The sequence below is a fragment of the Dipteris shenzhenensis genome, chromosome 10, assembly GCF_047967505.1.
Source record: "Dipteris shenzhenensis isolate YYH24624 ecotype China chromosome 10, Dip_SZ_1.0, whole genome shotgun sequence".
NCBI classification, from domain to species: domain Eukaryota; kingdom Viridiplantae; phylum Streptophyta; class Polypodiopsida; order Gleicheniales; family Dipteridaceae; genus Dipteris; species Dipteris shenzhenensis.
The window spans coordinates 2,350,604-2,370,667 of record NC_141605.1 but is presented as its reverse complement, the minus strand read 5'-3'; the positions used below and the strand labels follow the sequence as shown (position 1 = coordinate 2,370,667).

Genomic DNA, 20,064 nt, shown 5'->3' with positions numbered 1-20,064 from the left:
TTCTTTTGGGTCTGATTTGGAGATTGGCATGTACTTTGCATGATGTGAGAGACTCATTGAGTAGGCTAAGATGAATTTGGTGATTCTCATGCTTGAGAGCTCAGCTGCTTTATGGTGGCAAGCCACAGAAGCATGCAAAGGAGGAGCAAAGATGTAGGAAGTGTTCAAGCAACAAATCTTCAAATGTTTCCTTCCGCATAATCCCCTGTTCACTCGAAAAAGACTTCTATTAAGTATGAAAGAAACGGCCAAGGCAAAAGAACTCAAGGCACAAATATTTCATACATAGCACGAGAAACAAGTGGTAAAGTCCCACTAAGAACTCTCTCCTCCTTGCCACACCTGAGCTCTTCCCAACAGGGGTGGTGCTGAGCTTCCAGCTCAATGTTGCCCCCAATCCCCACCCCCCCTTCTATCTGTAGCTTCCTATTTGCCTGGCCTGCTCGTCAGCAGGGGTTTCTCTATGTAAAGTGGTTCCTGTGCCCTTTTGCCAATCAGCCCCCAGGGCTGCTGACATTGGAGAGCACTTTGCCACCCCCATCAACGCATTGGAAGGGGTACTTGGAGAGCGCTTCACCGTGGCTTTTAGGAGTCAGTTCGAGCCTGCAGGCAGCGATGACTTGCTTCATGCCTGTTATTTGGTGGTGCCTCTTTTCTACAGTGAACATTTTTTTCAGCATTCTCTTCTCCCTCCAAAAAGTTTTGATCTTGAGCACCCCCAGCTTGCGCCCTCAGGTTCTGTTCTGGTGCGTGTATTAAGCAAGTCGAAACTTGTCACACTGGGGGGGAAAACCAGGTCATCTGTTTTGCAGGTGTTCCGGGCAAGGCTTCACATGCTTATTCTTATACTTTTTGAGTGCTACTTTCACAGCGTAAAAGTAATATATTCCACTCGAAACAACACAGTAACGAAGTACTTTCATTACAGCAGAGGTGCAAGAGCAACCTCCATCCAAAAACTTCCATTAAAAACCCTCAATCCGCAACCTCTCAGAACCCTGCATATGAAATGGGAGAAAAAAATCAATCCCAATCCTCACTACAATTTAACGGGATAAAAAAAACACACATAAAACCTGCTTCTGAAAGAAAGATGAGCAAATCCTGAAAGAAACCAAAACTCTGGCTGAGAGTGCCACACCAGGCTAGTCATAGACTCAGAGAAGAAAGGACTGCCTGTCTCACTCTCAAACAGAAAGCATCCTCCCAGACGATGCAGACCTCGAATTGCCTTGCACCTTAGACCAAATGGTCATCAATGTGTGGTTGTCCAGATGCTAGCCAAAATAACGGCTGGGTAGACCTGGGTGCTGTCTATAGCCTCTGTTCAACTGAACCTCCAAATGTGCCAGGCAGAGATGTTAGCAACCATCTGAGAGGCGGGAACAGTGTCAAGTAGACAAAGCTCTGCAAGATGCTTTCGAACAGTGAAAGCCCAAGAGGAGACTTGTATCTCAAACAATACCTGAGACCCTGTCAAAAAAGTTGAAAGAAGGCAGTGCCTGGCTGTGAGCCTCCTTACGGGACATTAGGGCTGCCAAGGGTTTTGTGGGTTTTTTTGTAAAAGGTGTAGTTATGCCCTAGATTTTGGGCAGGCTTCAGGGAGGAAAATTCTTTTTTGAGTAAGGTATAGCAGGCCCTGAAGACCCTGCTGTCTGTAGCGGTTTGCTGCAGACTGTGGGAGCCTTAGGGGCTGCTATGGGCTTCCAGGAGTAGTCCCAGACTGGGCAACAAAGGCCCAATTTAGTAGGGCCTTTTATAGGCCAGCAGGTCACACAGATCTGGTCTGTTCTAGTTGGCCAGCCAACCAGGCTGGTCGGCTGACAGACTGGAAAAAGTCGGCCAGTTTGGCCTCCTATATAAACCCCGCCCCCTTGTTCACTTCTACACTCAGCAGTCCCTCCTCACAGCCTCTCCTGCTAACTGCTACTGTTTCCTGCCATCCTGCCTGTCCAAGCCTGTAGGACAGGCTTGTGGAGCAGAGTTTCTGGTGCTGCCTCTTGTACTTTCTGTCTATTGGGACCCTACATTGATCCATGTTCACAGGTTCACTCTTTTGGTGCTGCAATAAATTTACAGTTCTGAACACTCTGTATTTTCCTGAGCTATCTGCAAGTTGAATCTGTATATATACATGCTTAGTAGTGTGAACTATTTCCTGGACAAATCTTTCTTCTATTTTCTGCAAAAAGAGAGGTAGACCATTGAGCCCCAAGTGATGAAGAAGGCGGAGGAACAAAACCTGCCTATAAGTCCTGCAATCCCAGGCCAAATGACCTGGCCTGCCTGCATGCCCAGAGGCAGTGCTGAATAGACTCTACACTCGTGAAGCGCTGAGGGCAAGAAGGGTCATCTCCAGAAGTGCTCTTCTAGTGATTTACTGCAATCCTTCATTAATGAAAAGCCAAAAGAAAAGAGTGACTTTCCTCTTCCTGAGGAATTCCCAAAGCCGGATTGATTTGCAAATCTGGATTGATTGAAAGCTCCTCCAGTGAGGGGCTTTAGATGATCTCCATCGTCTAACTGAAATTACTTGGCTTTGCGCTTGTAAAATCAAAGAATGGAAGTCTCTTGGAGTAATGATGCATCAATCCACTCCCATTTACCTAGGTTCAAATGAAGAAACTTGATGTGAATACCCCATGAAGCCCTAGCCTCCATATGCCGAGGAGAAATCCTTCGGTCGGGGATCAATGTACCAGCCAGTAGCATAGAAGCATTGCTCCATGAGGCCCATAACTTTGACCGCCTCAAGATGCACATTCAAAATTACATCCTCATCCAGGGATCTAACCCAACTGCCCCCTGATTGCACGATGAAGACCACGGTGTCTCCACTTTTGTCCCACAAAAGCCCAATGGGCTGCAAAGGGGACGCTGGTGCTAGAAGCAGTTCCCATCCACCTGATGGGTCTATGCTGTCCCCCATCTCTAGTTGCCCAATCCAAAGGGATAGTGGCATCTATCTGAGCAATTCTTCTAGCACTCCTTCTAAGGTGAGAAACCATCTGCATTCTATGTTCTTCAGGGGGGTCCTTGAAAGCATTCCGCATAATTTTGATCTCGTCATGCTTTTAGATTGGATGAGTTTTGACTGTCAGGGGAGACAGTGTTAAGAGCATAGGGATTGCTTTTGATCAACTTTGCTAAAGATAAAGACCTTTGAGAACAAGTCACCTCTAAGAACTCCATTGAGTTTCTTTTGTGGTAACTGTTGTGTTCTTTAAAACACTTTTTCCCTTCATGCATTCCTTTGTATCAAAATATGCTCGTGTGCCTGCACATGTGTGCATGTGCAAGATCATACGTTTATACAATGATCTACACTCACTGGTGGCGGCTAATCAAGTTGGTGGTAGTATTATAAGAACAAGTCCTATGGCATAACAGGGTTGTTATTGTAAGCGTGCAAGTTGCTGTGAGTCGCTGTTATAGTTAGATATGGTACTTTCTGTTTTTCTAAATTCAATGATTATGGGTGTGTTTCTTGGCTTATCTAGATATATGGTGAGAAGCCTTTTATAGTTTAGGCTCTCCCATTTGACTTGTCACTACTAGTCTTTAACCATGTAGAAGGCAGGGAACGACTAATGGGAACACTTGAAGGAAGCTAATTTTTTGAGACATGGTTATGGAGGCTATATTACAGCCTCTACTCCCTAACCTGCTTTTTGTGTAACATTTTTATTATGTATACACGCATGATGCTGATGTGACATCACACATCAATAGTTAAATCTAAGATTTCTGCAGTTAATGGATATACCAATGTTATTGGTCCTTCTGCCCATAAAATGATAGCATTGTGTATTTTGATATGCTGTCTGTTTTTGTGAACTTTTTCAGGTTATGTTGTGGAAATTCCAACATGTTTAAGTATTATCATGCTACTTTTTGACTTTTAACTGTTGGGCGCTGATGACGTCAGTGGGGATGTCATAGTAGCTAGTCCCTGCTATGCATGATGGAGGTTCAACCTTATGAGTGACTATCTTGAGATTGAAACTGCACTATGTTGTGTTTTTAGAGGATGAGTTTGGGCATGTTCTTGGACTTATCTAGGTATATTATTATGCAATTTTTTACTTTTGACTGCATGAATTTTCCTCGCTTTAGTTTCTCTATCCATGTGTTAATAGTGCACGGAGTACTCTAAGAATGTGTAGCAAAGTAGCAAAGTAACTAGGGTCTTCAATAGAAAGTAATTGTTTTAGTTCAGCTAGTAACACAATTCTCTGGTTTCATGAACAGAAGCTTGAGCAATAATATAATTTCAAACTCTATTCCCCTGGAAATTGGCAGCTTAACTCAGCTCACAACTTTGAAAATGAGTAACAACAGTTTTTCTGGCTCCATCCCGGCGACATTGGGCAATCTTTCTAAACTTAAAATTGTGTAAGTGCTTTAAATTTCTTTCTTAAATTTATGGGAAGTCAAGAAAATAGTAGAACCAAGGACCTTGATTGTCTTTTGTTGGGACTTTGGAATAGCAGGTATCTTGATCATAATAATTTGACTGGACCCTTTCCAGCTTGGCTGAGCCACATAGAATGCTGGTAATAAGTCCTCTCCTCTCCGTTCAAGATCCTCATCGCTGTTGTTCAAAATTTGACAATTTCTGTGAATCAGCAGACATGCGCAACTGCATGCTTGTATGCAAACGTGTCTGCATGTCTCTCTCTCTATAAAGTTCCCCAATGGCACTCACAATATCCAAGGAAATTCCCGAATAGTAGGCAGAGATAGAAATAACTACCAACTGGATTTGCAACTAGAAAGCTTTGCAGTTGTCTGCATCTGAGACAATGTTTTGATTCAAGTTCTTGCACTCACCAAAATCAACTAGACCCCTGCGACCCTTTTTAGCATATCCAGTACCATTTCTTAGAGTGCATGATATTTATTTCTCATTTTTCAATGCACAATGCTATGTGTGGCTTAGAACTCGGAATCCACATTGATTTCCTATTTTGGTTTTGCAAGTTAATCATGATTACTGCCACTGACTCATAATCCAGAAAGGCAATCTGTTACTGCATGCAAGGGTTTGGTTTAACACAATGATTGATTATGTGATGAAAAAAGGAAGGAAAGAGTTAGAGTGTGCTTCTTACTGGCAGAAGAGGAATTCAACTGATAATGACTGAAGAAGGCGAGGGCTTCATTGAAGTGTGGGTTGATTTTGACAGTTTTCTTCTGAAGTAATACTTGACAGGGCTTTGTCATGAAAATGGTTTTGTATGAAGGGTCTAATTTTGTTGGGTGCATTTCTACAGGGCCTTGTCTTACAATCATCTTGATGGAAATGTTTCCAATGGCTCTGGCTCCTCAAGGTTGGAAGACTGTTTCATAAAAATTGTTTCTCACTCTTACTGCATAAATCTTGCTAAACAAGTTATTCCTTCTCGTGTAGTGTATCAACAGATGAAGGAAGATCAGATAACGCACTAGGACAGCTTACACCATGTTTTCTTTGTGCAGAAAACCTATGAATCCACTTCTAAAATAAACATCTTGCATCCCAGAAAATAAAAAGGGTGAGAGAGCACAAATATTTGGGCCTAGAAGTCAGAGACAACTGCAAATGGAATGTTTTGTGGACCTTAAAATTGCAAAATCAATGCAGAAGGACATATACAGAGTTGGAAAATGAGAAATGTAATGAAGGCTAAAATTGGTTAAAAGTTAGGGAGGTTAGGACTAGTTGGGCTAGGAGGGCTAAAAAGGAAATAGTGGAGGGGACTATGTAAGTCCATGTCTTATTCACTGTACCACAAATGTCGATGTGACATGCCTGCTCCTCCTGCTTCTGCTTTAACTATCCTTTGCAGTCCGTCCCCCCTCAAAAAAAGTTAACTTCCTTTCTTTATCTTGCTTCCACTCCCAATATCCTCCCCCCCCGCCCCCCACCTCTCTCAATGATAAGATGGCAAGAAGCAAGGTTCTCAAGCAAAATAATAAGCTGAGAGGCACCAAGATATGGGTCTCGGAGGAGCTCACCCCAGAGGCAGGAAAATGGGCTGTTTATAGAGGTGGAAGAGCACTTATTACAGACTTCAAATCCAAACCCAAAGACTCTGAGTTTTAGACTGATGTAATGCACACTGATTATCTCTCATAGTAGATCATAGCTAACCTATGATAACCTTGGGGATGCTATACGCACTCCCAAGAGACTCTCAGTCTATAACGGATGATGGTGTATTCTCTTTTGGTTTGTACTTTGTCTTATAGGCCCATTAGGCCTCCTGCAGACATTAATCTCTCCGCCCCCCCTCTCGTAGTCTCTCTGCCCCCCCCCTCCCGTAGCCTCTCCAGCCCCCCTCTCATAGCCTCTCTGCTAGCCCCCTCCCCCCCCCCCTCTTGTCCGTACCTGCTCCCGCTCCCGCTCCTGTCCGTACCTGTACTCGCTCCCGTCCCGTTCACGTCCGTACCCGCTCCCGTCCGTACCTGCTCCTGCTCCCACTCCTGTCCGTACCCATATGCCCGTACCTCTTGCTCCCATTCCGCTTCTGCTCCTTGCTCCCCTAGCTGGTTGTAGCAAGCTCTTGAATTAGGAACCCCTAGCTGGGCTGAACCCCCAGCCCAACTAGGGGGTTAGCTCAGCCAGGGGGTAACAGGAGATGTGGCCAGCAAAGCATGGCCCAGCCTACCTTCCTCCTCTTCAAAAACCCCTTCCGCTCCAACGGCCTCTAGTAACAAAGCTAGATACTCCACAGTGGCAGCCAGGACGCCTTCCCCGTATGCACATATATATGAACGAGGTGGTCTTTTTGACCGACCAATTCTTGGATATCATGAACAAATTTACTTCCTACAGGATCAAGTGAGAGAGCTGAGGATGCAGCTAACGGATGCCATAGTTAGAATTCAAGGCTTGGAAGGACTTGGTAAGAAGGAAGTCATTGACGAGGTTATAAAGTCATGCAATGCTTCCCCTCCTACCCCCCAACTAGTCTCTGCAGTCAAGAATCTAGTTCATACTGAAATGCAGACAGCCAAGCAAGAAGTGACTGTGGAGTTTGATGCAAAGGTCAACAAAGCTGATATTCAGGAAGAGATTAAAGAACATGCAGCTAGAAAGGATAATATTTTGAAAATCAGAATTGGGGGGCTTCCAGATGGATGCTATAAAGAAGATGAATCTTTTAGTGATACCTTAGCACATGTCCAAACAGCCATGTCTACTGTTGACTGGACAGCAGATGCCGATGGCAATCGTGACAACCGAGATGATGACGGTGAAGCTCGAGTAGTTCATATCGGTCAACGTAATGGCCATGCTATCATTACGTTCAACTCACAAGACATACGTATAAAAGTTCTGCGACAATCTCACAAGTTGAAAGGGACGAAGATATGGATAGCCGAGGAACTCACCAAGGCTCAACTGAAGGATAAGGCAAAGGAATTAGCAAAGTTTCGGCTAGGAAGGATGGTAAATGGGCAGTCTACCGGGACGGGATAGCACTCATTAGAGAGTTTAAATCAAAACCAAAAGACTCTCGGTCTTAAACTGACGTAAGGCCAACTATATATATGTGTGTATGTTTTATCTAGGCTACAATATAGGTACTCTCTCAATAAATGGAGCTGCTTTTGCACTCCTTGGGAGCTGCCCTGCGCCCTCCCTAAGCTGATGTACTAGATGGCTTTCATGTTGTCCCATAGACCTCTTGGTCTCCTGTGGACGTTAATAGACTTTCTTTCTTTCTTTTTCTTTTTCCACATGTACTTGGAGCCTCCACATGTACTTGGAGCTCTGTTTCTGAGTAGTACTTGATTGCTCTTTTTTTCCTACTATATTTTTGAAGTAGCTATTTGCATTCTTAGCACTTAGCACTCAGCAAGGGCCTTAGTGATCCCTTTGCTGAATTCAGCCCACAGTGGCTTGTATGGGTTACATATATCTCGTATCTTGTCTCATAGACTTGCGAGGTCTCCTGAAGACGTTAATACCTCTCTCTCTCTCTCTCTCTCTCTCTCTCAGCATGCCTGTTGCTTCCGCTCAGCCTCCCTCACCCGCTCAGCCTCTCCGCCTCAGGCCCCCTCCTCACTGCTCAGCCTCTCCACCTCTCTCTCTCTCTCTCTCTCTCTCTCTCTCTCTCTCTCTCCCCCCCGCTAGCCTGCAGCGTCGCCTAGCTCCTGCAATAGGTCTCGCAACAGCAGGGGGGTCATCGTCCAACCCAACCTTAGGCTGAGCTGAGCCCCTGGCTCAGTCTGGGGTGTTAGCTTCAACAAAGGGGTCCGGGATTGCACAGGTCTTTCTCAGCATGGAGTTCACGAAGACGAAGCTCTTTCCATCGACTCCAGCTAACAAGAAGCCATCCTACGCTGCCATGGCGTCGACACCTTCTCCTTATGCCTTGACTTTTCACAGATTTCAAAGCGAGCTTGATCCACATGAGCGGATCTACTTCCTACAACAAGAACTCAGAGATGCAAAGCTCTGCATTGCTTCCCTGGAGAAGATAGTTTTAGAAATTAAGAATATAGGCAAACAGGAGGTAATCCAAGAAGTCCTACAGCAATGCAATACTGCAACTCCTACATCATGGCTTGTAGCCAAGGTCCAAGAAATGGTCACCACTCAGCTCAAATCCATGGGATAGGAAATTACAACAACAATACATAACAAGGTCGACAAATGTGATGTTTATACAGAGGTAAGAGAGCAGCAAGCCATAGCAAGCAACTATAAGATTTTATGTATTGGGGGATTGCAAGATAGTTGCCTTAGTTATTTTGAAATGGAAGAGGAAGAGGAATGTATTGATGAGGAAAAGATTATCCAATCAAGAAGCCAGTGCCACAAATCAGTTGGGATGAAAATGACATAAGTCTTATCACTCGAAAGGGAAACCAAGCACATATTTATTTCAAAGAAAGGATTTTAAGAACCAAGATCCTTAGACAAACCAACAGGCTCAAGGGTACTAAGATTTGGATATCTGAAGAGCTCACTCTGACCCAACTCAAACAAAGGGCAAATGAACTTATCAAAGTGAAAGAAGCAAGGAAAGAAGGTAAATGGGCGGTTTATTGAGACGGGCAAGCACTCATTAGAGATTTCAAACCTAAACCCAAAGACTCTCAGTCTTAAATTGATGTTATTCAGACCACCTTTAATATAGTACTTGAATGTAGTTATGCTATAATAATTTGGGGATGAGCTACTATACTCCCCTATAGACTCTCAGTCTCTAATTGATGTTGATGATTTTGGTGCGCATTTTGTCCCATTGACCCGTGAGGTCTTCTGTGGACGTTAATACATCTTTCTTTCTTTCTTTCTTTCGCCTCTTTGCCACTGTCGCCCTGCCAATCACCTGCCTATGCAAAATCCACCTTGTCAATCATTGCCACTACCCATGCTTGTCTAGTGCCTATACATGGCTTGCTAACTGAGTTTCCTTCCTAATTGCAAAGATCATTGAGCAGCAAGGTAAGGGGCACCTATTAAGCTGCCACCTCAATACATTGCTCTAAAATGGTGACTTTGATATAACTGTGCAACTCTGTGCTCATGGCATAACAGGACTTTTCGTCCTGCATTTCATTAGTGTGAGAACAAAGCTATTTTCAGCAATATTACTCTGAGAATTGAACAGTCGCATGCCTATGTAGGCAACATGGGGCAACATGCCTGTAAATGCAGGACTTCGAGCATCTTAGGGCAGCTTCAGACACAAATAAGCAGGATCCACAGCCCAATCTAATCCTTTTAATTACCATTTACAATCCATTGTATCCCATTACAACGGATGTGCTGCATCAAGGGTTTTCCGTGTTTGGGCTTGTTGAGATAGTTTCATGCCTCAGATTTTGAATGTTTTCCAAGCCTTGGTAAAATTTGCCTTGCATTCTAGTGCATTGTAAGCAAGAAGTGGTGTGCATCAGAATATCTAAGATGCTTACTGTACATTACATTCAGTTTCTAAACACGATGGAGATGCTAGTGAGTAATGTCTAAGAAACAAGGAAATAATACTCGATAGGACTGTCAACCATGGTTGAGGCTATAATTCCTCATGGGTTTAGGCAGAGGCTACAAAGAACAATGAAAGTGGACACTCAACATCAGAAAAGAATCCACTTATGCATATGCTTGTGTGGCTGCCCAGCCATTTGATGACTTCACATAGGAGTCTCTTCTAAGAGCACATTCATTTGCTGCGACTTCCAGCAGTATTATGCAATCATCTGCTATGATGGCACGAGCAAACACTTCTCTGATGTTTCAGTCCATGTCGGACATTTTGAATAAAATGCAAGGAGACAATGTAAGGTCACAAGAGTAATGGTAGTCAATGTAGCAAACTCGGAGATTCTTAAATCTCGGAGAACTGATGTGTCTATCATACCTCTACGGGTTCGTCGTCTACTTTTCTGAAGTCCTTCCTCCATGCCTTTCATATAGCGACCTCAAGTCTCCTTATCCTACTGTGTGTTCCTCTGATATGCATCAAATTGTGCATGTGCTCCTCTGGCTAAGAAGGTAGTCTACTCAAGGTCCCCGATGGAGTGGGCAAGGCTAGAGTCCCACTGTGCCAATCCAATGTGCTTTCAGTCCCTTAGGATGTTCCCTTGTGTATCTCAAATCTATGGGTACCATTTGAGAGTCAGCGTCTTGATTTCCTTGCAAGGTTCCTTTTAGAAATCATGCGAGATTTTTTTTGAAAGAGGGCGTTATGGCGATGGAAGATATGTGACATGAAAACATACATGTCAGGGTGGTGACTGGATGCAAAAAATTTGCTCATTTTGAACTATCTCTAAGGCAGTGACTTGCTACATATTGGCTATACTAGGCAGCTCCTTTGTCTGCCCTACCATACAATGTCTGAGCCCTCGTGTTTAGGGGCTGGTGGCAACAACAAGTATGGTGCCTGACTGTTGAATGAAGCAAGACAATCATTTGCCAAGACACTTGTGCCTTGGTGTCGCGTTTACCGATCTTGCCCTAAGTGAATTCTGAACCAGACATTCAGGTTGTCCCATACATCCTTGGTGGTAATACCCCCAAGAGCAATGTACCAAGCTGTGGCCAACAGATTCTGGTAGCTGTTAGAGCTGAAATATCAATCCTACCCTAACATCAACACCCTAGATAGCATCAGTTTGGCTATAGAGATCCCTCTAAATCCTAAATTCTACCCCTAGGCTTGAGTGTCCTTTGTAGCAACGTGAAAGCCTACTTACTCATTCTCTCTGGTCTCAAGGCCACGCTAACCTCTCCAATAAGGGGTGCACCCTCTCTAGGTTGGCAATTGAGGTCTTCACAAACATGGACTTGTTATCTGCAAACTCCGAGTCCAAAAATTCCTTCCCTTGCTGGATCAAAATCCTTGGGATCTAAGAAAGTAGCCCAAAGCCTTAGCAACAATGAGAATCAAGAAGGGGACCATTGGGCATCCCTATCAGACTGAATGTGAGAGAGGAATGGACTCCCTTGTGTGGCCATTGATAAACATCTAATTGGAGCTACCAACATGAAGCGTTGCAACTTCAATGATCCACCTAGTCGAGAGTCCTAGTCTCCTCATCTTCCCATTTGTGAAAGTCAATCTACCTTGCCATAAGATGTCTTGAAAGCGAGAATAAGGATTGTGTGAGGCTGCGACTCTTAGTGTCATGGGGATGTGAATTTCATGTGCAAATAACCCCGCGGACAAACTCGAGGGTAGTTTGGCCGTAGGGGACTGGCCTAGAGGAAGTGCTAAATTCCTAGAAGTCCCTAGGGTAAATTCTAAGTGCACCCACTAGGTCCAAGGGCTAGACTAAGGCATCGGTGACCGCATCGGACCACAAACATCATTGTGTACGAGCTTCAATTTTCTTGCAGCCCAGACTGCACCATCCTTTGGAAAAGAAAATTTGTGTTTTTCCCAAAATACAACCCTCACATATATGCTTATGAGGGGCCTTGATACGAGGTAAGGCATCAACAATTTGGAACTTCTGCATTAACGTGGGATGCCATAACTCTGCATCCTGCATGGCAAAGGTAGAAGCAATATAAGCTCAATGTGCTCGCTTTTCATAGGCATCAAGCTGGAATAACCAGTTACAAGGTGTGCTTGTTAACACCAAGGCATAGTCTCGCTCTCTGTCACATAGTGTACATCTGTCATCCTCAAAGATGACATGATAACCTCTTCCAGAGAAAGAAGAGACGCAAAGTAAATTCTTCTTGACCCCAAGGACAAATAAGACATCCTGGATGCAAGGATCTGAACCATCTACCGGTGTGAGTGAAAGCTCTCTGGTCCCTTTTACCGAATAAGATGAATCGTTGGCACATGACACTTTCTTGCCAAGGGTGCATAGAAATCAGGGTTCATCTGATGCTTTTGATGGGCTGCTACCCACTTCTTTTGATGCTGTAGTACTTATGCCTTTGGAAAATCAAAATTTGCAGCAGGATTCTATAGTGGTTGATATCAGCCTCAATTAAGCCTATGATTGATCTGATCACTCAGCAGGATATTGAGCAAGCACTGGCTCACAAAAGTACAGTAGTGCATGAGCCTGGATAGTTCCATGCTGACTGCTCCGCACTCTTGAGGATAGCAAGCTTTCAGCACCTCTTCTAGGCCATACAAGGGACACTAGAGATGCTGAGGATGCCCAATATTGTGAGTCAACTTGGTTCAGCAAAGTACTGAGGCGGATGTGCCTGGTTGTTTTGAGGATGCACATGATAATGTGCATTGGATGCAGGTCATGCAAGCGGTGTTGGACTACATTTATAAAGATCACACTTGGGAGTTAGTGGATTTGCCTGCCGGCAAGAAAGCAATTGGAAACAAATGTATACAAGCTTAAACATAAGTCAGATGGTTTCTGCCTGGTTGTTTTGAGGATGCACATGATAATGTGCATTGGATGCAGGTCATGCAAGCGGTGTTGGACTCCATTTATAAAAATCACACTTGGGAGTTAGTGGATTTGCCTGCCAGCAAGAAAGCAATTGGAAACAAATGTATACAAGCTTAAACATAAGTCAGATGGTTTCCTAAACAGGTACAAGGCCTGTCTCATTGCAAAGGGCTATTCACAAAAGAAAGGCATAGATTATAATGAGACCTTTGTCCCTACATGGAAGGCAAGGTATGCAAATTGAAGAAAGGTTTGTATGGCTTGAAACAAGATCCTAGAGCTTGGTATGCGAAGATTGATGCCTTTTTTACCAGCAAAGAATGCAGAATATGCCACACGAGAGCACCCTTTATGTCAGGAAAGAAGGGAGGGATTTACTTCTTATTGTCCTTTATGTCGATGACATGCTGCTCACTGGGACAAATCCTGGACAAATTGTAGATTTCAAGGCTGAACTGCAGTGGACTTTTGACATGTCCTATTTGGGGCTGCTTCATTATTGTTTGGGCATTCAATTTGTGTAGGATGATAGAGGCAATGGGTTATGGCAGTCAAAGTATATTAGAAAACTGTTGTAACGGTTCAGATGTCAAAATTGTAAGCCCATTTCCACTCCTTTGGAGCAGGGCTTAAGCTGTCTATTCATGATGCTAGTGAACTGTTTGATGCCAATTTTTACAGCCAGGCCGTGGGATGTCTTATTTACTTATAATACACCCAAGGGGGCTTTTCTATATTGCTAGGGAGTCCCTTGCGTGGCCAACCAGACTTTACAGACTCGTTGACCCAGTCAGTCTGCCGCCATTGACCAGAACACTTCCGACTGGCCTACCTGCAACTGCCCTCCACAGACTACTAACCAAGGGAGCCTTTATTGCCTACAAACAGGCCCTGCATACTGGCGCCTTCTGCAGCCCCTCTGCCCACTACATGTGGTAATGGCTGGGCATATTTTAGCCCCACACGCAGCCAAGTCATGCAAACGTGTGAAAGAGGCTTGGGATAGGTTGGCCAATGACCTTGGGTTTTTGTTGGATTCCTAGAACACAAAAAGCATGGACCTTGGGATGTCAAGAAGTTACATCTTCATCGAGCCTAGGTGGCACTGGTCATAGATTGCTCATTGTATGCTTTTATATTAGAGCTCCGTCAAGCGTGCTGCTGCAAGTAGAGATTTGGTGACAAACTAGGTGCTGTTAGCCATGAATTACATTGGATCTTGTTGGTGCTCTACAGAGAATGCATTAGACGGATCTTGACATTGGTGTAGAACTTTCTAGAACTTTCTCTGGGCAAGATGGGACAATGCGTTCAATCTGGGTGGCTTGGTAAGAGGTCATTCTTTTCTAGTCTGAGGGGAATGCGACACCTTTGACATGGAGATGTAACGCAGAGCTGTCTTGGGCAAGCTGTTTGTATAGCGTCTTACTTCAAGCTCCATGGAAGCTCCTTCTATAGCGTGGTCTCCTAACCCTGAGAAATAATGAGACATGGCAGCCCCCTCATAGGTGGACATCTTTTGATCCCCCCTTCAATGGGAAAGATTCCCCAATGTTCAGAAGTTTAATGAGGGATCTTTGTGCAGGTCTCACTTAGTCTAGCTCAAACTGCAGAGCAAGGAGATAGACAGCAACCACTCATTTGGCACCCCAAGGTTTGAGACTTGGAGGGTATCAGAGGAACAACATTGGTTAGGCACGATAGAACATTGGACTAGCTCGGTTCCTAGTTCTTGAAACAAATTAGCAAAGCTCAGTTCTTGAAACAAATTAGAAAAGCTACTAATAAAGGTTGCGAATGAGAGGAGCAGGATGACAAATTGTGGCGATTGATCTAACCACCTTAGAGGCCTTGAGGGAGGTATTACGCTGAACAAACCACTCATCAACATTGGCAAGGACAGTTCTCATGCAGTAGAGTCCTTTTTACCTGGTGTACAATAGATTAGAAGCGGTTTGGGTACTGTAGCTATATTGCATAGAAATATCTTCGATGATCATTCCTTGAGACAAAGGTTCAGAGTGGTTGAGCAGTAGGGCAAGTGATGGGCTATAAATTCTAAGCCAAGCAAACTATCGGCCCATGCACAGTGGAGACTTGGTTGTGGAAGGGTCACCCTCTCCAACTGGTGTTCTTGCTTGAGTAGACCTAGCAGTCTGTCAGAGATTTGAGGATCTTTAGCTCTACCACGCTGGGCCGTGTGCTAATAAGGTTTCCTACCCAACCGATGAAGGCTCTACTCACTTCCTTAAAAGGGCTTGAGGGGATAGGACTGGTTGAGGCCTTAAAGGCCTTCAAGATTATTGCCTTGCACTATTGTATATGGGACGATGTCCCTTCTCTTTGCATATGCAGCCAACCATGTTGGCTGGTACATTTCTGATGTTGCAACACACCTGCTTAAACGAGTATGGGGAGTTAGCAATGCATACTCGGGATCATTTTATGACTACCATGCTTTTTGCAAGTGTACACATGGGGATGGTCTCTTTCCTCACAGAGGGGTTGGCATGCATTGCAGATTGACACAAGGGCATGATTCCTGTAGATAAGGATGCACCTGGAGATTTACATTCACACAGATTCCCATGCAACACCCATTTTGCTTTCAGAGGACAATGTGCTGGAGATAGTCGCCAGTATCATGCTTGGCATGTCTAGGTTGTTTGATGCAGCCTTTTGATACGGGGGCCAACAGACTTGATTTGCATACCCTAGTCAATGTCGAGCTTGACATCATTTATATCCTCTGCTTTATTTTTGGGATTAAGGAAAGGAGGGTTCTAGGAAGATATGTAGGCAACGCACCTTTCTGCAAAGCATGGCTTGTAGGTGCCTTTTACACTCTCACGGATTGAGAAAGTTGTTGGTTGTATAACCCACCATATTGGCTGTTGGCACTTGCTCCAGGGTTACAATGAGTTGGAAGGTTGCAAAACAGCCAGTCTCTATTTCTTGGCACGCCCTTGTGGATAACTGATCTTATATTGGTCGATATATAACATTTTTTTTCCTTTTGGAAAAAAAAGGGCCTAGCTAGAATTACTGGCAGCTCAAGGCAGGAATATGGGCAGCTCTGCCACTTGATATGTTCAGTATCTTATATGATGCTTTTATAGTACTGAGCTAGCACCCCAATGAGCTAAATATCAGTGCTACAAGTTCTTCACCAACACCTTTCTATCGATTCTTTGCTGTTTGCTTATGTAGTATTATACCTCTTGTACCATCTGAATAAGATCATGTCTCTCTCCAGCACAAAGAAAGGAAGTTCAAATTGTCAACCAATATGTCATACTGCTGCACAAAAACTCGCAAATCTCAATTTAAAAGCTTCAAATAGGTGGTGGTATTGGACTGCAAAATGTGTGTTTAGTATTGATTAAATTTTTATACACAGGCTTGTAGATTCATGTGAAACTGTCATCAAGAATCCTAGGCTGAGTACTGGTATGTAGAGCTTTCAGGGTAATCTTGGGTCTTCTCAATGTATGTCAGCATATTTGAACTTGGTTTCAATGTTTTGAGAGATCCCTTTGTCTTCTCAGGATTTTCAGAATATAAATTCCTCGCAGCCGGCCTACCTGTTCTTTTAGTTATTCTACTGACATCATGCTTTGTTGCATGGTGTAGACGCCATCGTATACAATGGCCAGTCTTTTTCGATGTGCAAGGTACTCTCTCCTTTGGACATTTTTTATATTCATTCAAAAAATAGTGGATGAATGTTTACTTTGTTTTCCACTTAGATACTCTTCCAGCTTTCTAGACTTTGAAATCTTGCCATTTGGTTGTGGTTTTTTGAAGAAACTCATGTTTAACACTTATTGGGCAGGTGAAGAAGATATTGAGTATGGCCATTTCGGCCATTTGAAGATGTACACTGTGAGTGAGCTGAGCATAGCTACAGATAATTTTTCAGAGAAGAATTTCCTTGGAAAGGGAAATTTCGGAAGAGTCTACAGGGGGGTGTTGACTGATGGCCAGGCAGTTGCAGTCAAAAAACTAAAGTCATTAGCTGGGATAGAAACGTTTAAGAGGGAGGCCAACTTGATTGGCCTAGCTGAGCATCGAAACATATTGCGGCTAAAAGGAGTATGCATAACTCCAAAAGAATGGATTCTTGTCTACCCCTACATGGCAAATAGATGTGTTGCAACTTGCCTTAAAGGTATCCCTCGAGCACCTCCTTGAACTACACATGTAGCCAGCCTGTACTCAAATCTTAGGCTGGAATTTATAACTTATCTTGATCACTATTCTTTAGTCCATTGAAATTTAACATGCTCATTGTAATTCTGTTTTGCACACTTTTATGTGTGCTTACATATGCTTTTGCCACCTCCTCTTCAAACTTGGGGAATTAGCTCTGTGTGTGTGTGTGAGAGAGAGAGGAGTTTGATTTTTTTTTTTGTTTGGGTTCGGTATTGGGCACTCTGGACTCTTTGGAAGGATTGTAATCATAGGGTCTTTGGTGATCCTGTTTTTTCCACTTTCTCTTTCTTCAGACACTCTTTGCAGCAATCACTTTTTGATTGCTTGCAATCTCGTGTCTTTGATCATGATGTATATTTGTCCTACAGTGAGATTTTCTCTTGATGTATTATAGCTCTCCCTTTCTGGGATAGCTTTTTTTTTGGGTAATATAATGACTCAAAGATTCCCAAAAAAAAAAGTGTGTGTGTGTGTGTGTGTGTGTGAGAGAGAGAGAGAGAGAGCATCTTCTTGCTTCGGTAATCTTCAACCACGCTTTCCCTCTGCTACATTTGGGAAGCTTTTCTGGCTCTTTGGGATTCACCTGCGACCACTAGAGTTTGATTTGTTCTTTATATGGGTCAGATATTGGGCACTCTGGACTATATGGAAAGATAGGAATCAAACTGTCTTTCATGAGCCCACTGCTTCCATGTTCTTTTTTTTTCGGATGTCACTCGAGCAATCTTTCTACAATTGCTTGTTTGTCCACCAGATAGACTATGCTGTCTACTTATCTTATACTGAAATTTTCTGATTTTGTACTGGCTGATCTCTGCTTTGGGGACGGTCTTTTTATGATCTAAGAAAGATGGTTTTTCACCACACAAAAAAAAAAGTGTGTGTGTGTGTGAGAGAGAGAGAGAGAGAGCAAGTTAGAGACCTTACTCAGGCCCAGTTGGAAAGGACAGCTATGAATGTAAATGCTTTCTAAATGCAATTTTTCTTTTACAAAAAAAAAAGTGTGTGTGTGTGTGTTGAAGCGTGTGTGTGTTGACTAGAACCTCAGTTAGCCTTCAATGACAGCAGTGGCAGATGGATGGTCATACAATGTAATAATGTCAATGGTGATATTTTTGAGTTTGCATCAGTTTATGCTTCCCAGAGCTCTGCCATGAGGGCTTCATTATGGGATTCTTTATGCAGATATCCATGGAGATCCAATGCATTCATCTGTGGAGATTTCAATAATTTCCCTCTACCAAGAGATAACACCACTTCAAGATCTCATATGCTATCATTGGAAAGGCAGAAATGGGATAGCATGCTTCTTTCTGTGCAGGCTCAAGATTTATGGTTGCTTCTCCAAGGGTCAGTACCTGGATATACTTTTCATCATAATGCACTTACAACATACTGGGCAAGGCTTGACAGATGGTATTTGTTTTACCCATAACAATTTGCAGATTTTAGCCCTCATCTCTTTATAGATTTCTCATTGGGCTTGTCAGATCATGCCCCATTGTGGATGAATTTGCAGCTTGGCATGCCTCTGGATGATTTGCCACCCCTTTCCAGTAGATTATTGCATGTTAATCAGGCTTATTTCCGACACCACTATTTCCAGCAAACGATCAGACTTGCAATTCATCCCTTGCCTTTGCATGCCCAGGAGGACATGAATTATGCTTGGGACAGTTTTGTCTCTCATATGCAGAATGTCATTAGGGAGTATGGCAAATGGCATATGACTAAATGGAGGAATGAGGTCAAATGGGCAAAAAGGACGGCACAACAATTGACTGAATTTTCTCAGTTAAGGCCTCTCTCTGATTCAGAAAAGGATACCCAATCACATGCTCAGATTAAATTGACTGTTAATGATCAGAGGAAATTGCACAAATGGCAGATTAGGGCAAGAATGAAGCCCCTCATGGATAAGGGCTGCTCATCAAAAGCCTTTTTCCAGGGCTTGCATGCTACTCGAAAGAAAAACTCATGTCTAAGGGTAAGGAAGCTCGATCGCTCTTGGACACACTCTTTCTCTGATCTCCAAGATGAATGCCAAAATTACTTCCAAAAATTGTTCTCCGCTCCTGGTTCTCCATCAAATCAAATGACTGATGCTAGGGCTGAATTCCTCCAATATGTTTCTGGAATAGTGGAAATGGATGATGCTCTTATCTTGGAGAGACCTTTTACTGACACAGAACTTGATAATGCATGTTCCACCTCAGCAAATACAAGTCCCCTGGCTGGGATGGCCTTACGGTGGAATTTTATATTTCTTTTTGGGATGATTTGAAAGAATTCCTCTTGCAAATGATCAATGTTGCCTGGCAAGAAAATCAGTTGCCGCACTCTTGGAAGCATGGCATAGTCAAACTTGTGCCCAAAAAACATGTGTGTGACCATATGTCAGATTGGAGGCCTATTACTTTGATGCCTGTAGTTTACAAACTCATTGCCAAAATGATTGTGCATAGGCTTCACAGGATACTGGATGCGGGACTTCATCCTCATCAGTATGGATTTGTGCCGCGAAGACAAATCCATGACAATATATCCAATGCCTTGACTGCAATTGAATATGCTAAGTATTCGCATCAAGATGTGTTCATATTGCAGGTGGATATTGCTAAGGCATTTAACACTGTTCAATTCTTAAATCATGACAAAGTTGGGCTCTGGTCCCAAGATAGCAAATGCAGTTTACGTGCTTTATTCTGGCTCTACTTCTCAGTGCATTCTTGGGGGTCATCTGTCTCGGTCATGGACATTGGGTCGATCAGTTAGACAAGGCTGCCCTCTTAGTGCTCTCTTCTATGCCATTGCGACCCATCCCCTTTTAATGTATCTTGATCATCTCACAAACACAGGACAGATAACTGGTCTTAAAATCCTTGGGGCTGCATCTTTTTTGGCACAAGCATATGCTGATGATTCCTTTTTATGCCACAGAATTCTACCCGGGAAGTTCACATGCTT

At 43.5% G+C, this 20,064-nt stretch overlaps 1 protein-coding gene across 1 annotated transcript in view; it reads left to right on the top strand.

The window, feature by feature from the left end:
• Positions 1-20,064, top strand: part of LOC147897257 (putative LRR receptor-like serine/threonine-protein kinase At5g65240) — a 122,264-nt gene that overhangs the window by 68,663 nt on the left and 33,537 nt on the right. Inside the window, exons 4-9 of the mRNA XM_087380960.1 lie at positions 4,303-4,395; positions 4,494-4,556; positions 5,277-5,333; positions 16,283-16,332; positions 16,431-16,556; positions 16,718-17,053. Coding sequence (XP_087237086.1) covers positions 4,303-4,395; positions 4,494-4,556; positions 5,277-5,333; positions 16,283-16,332; positions 16,431-16,556; positions 16,718-17,053 — 725 coding nt within the window. The remainder of the gene's footprint in view (positions 1-4,302; positions 4,396-4,493; positions 4,557-5,276; positions 5,334-16,282; positions 16,333-16,430; positions 16,557-16,717; positions 17,054-20,064) is intronic.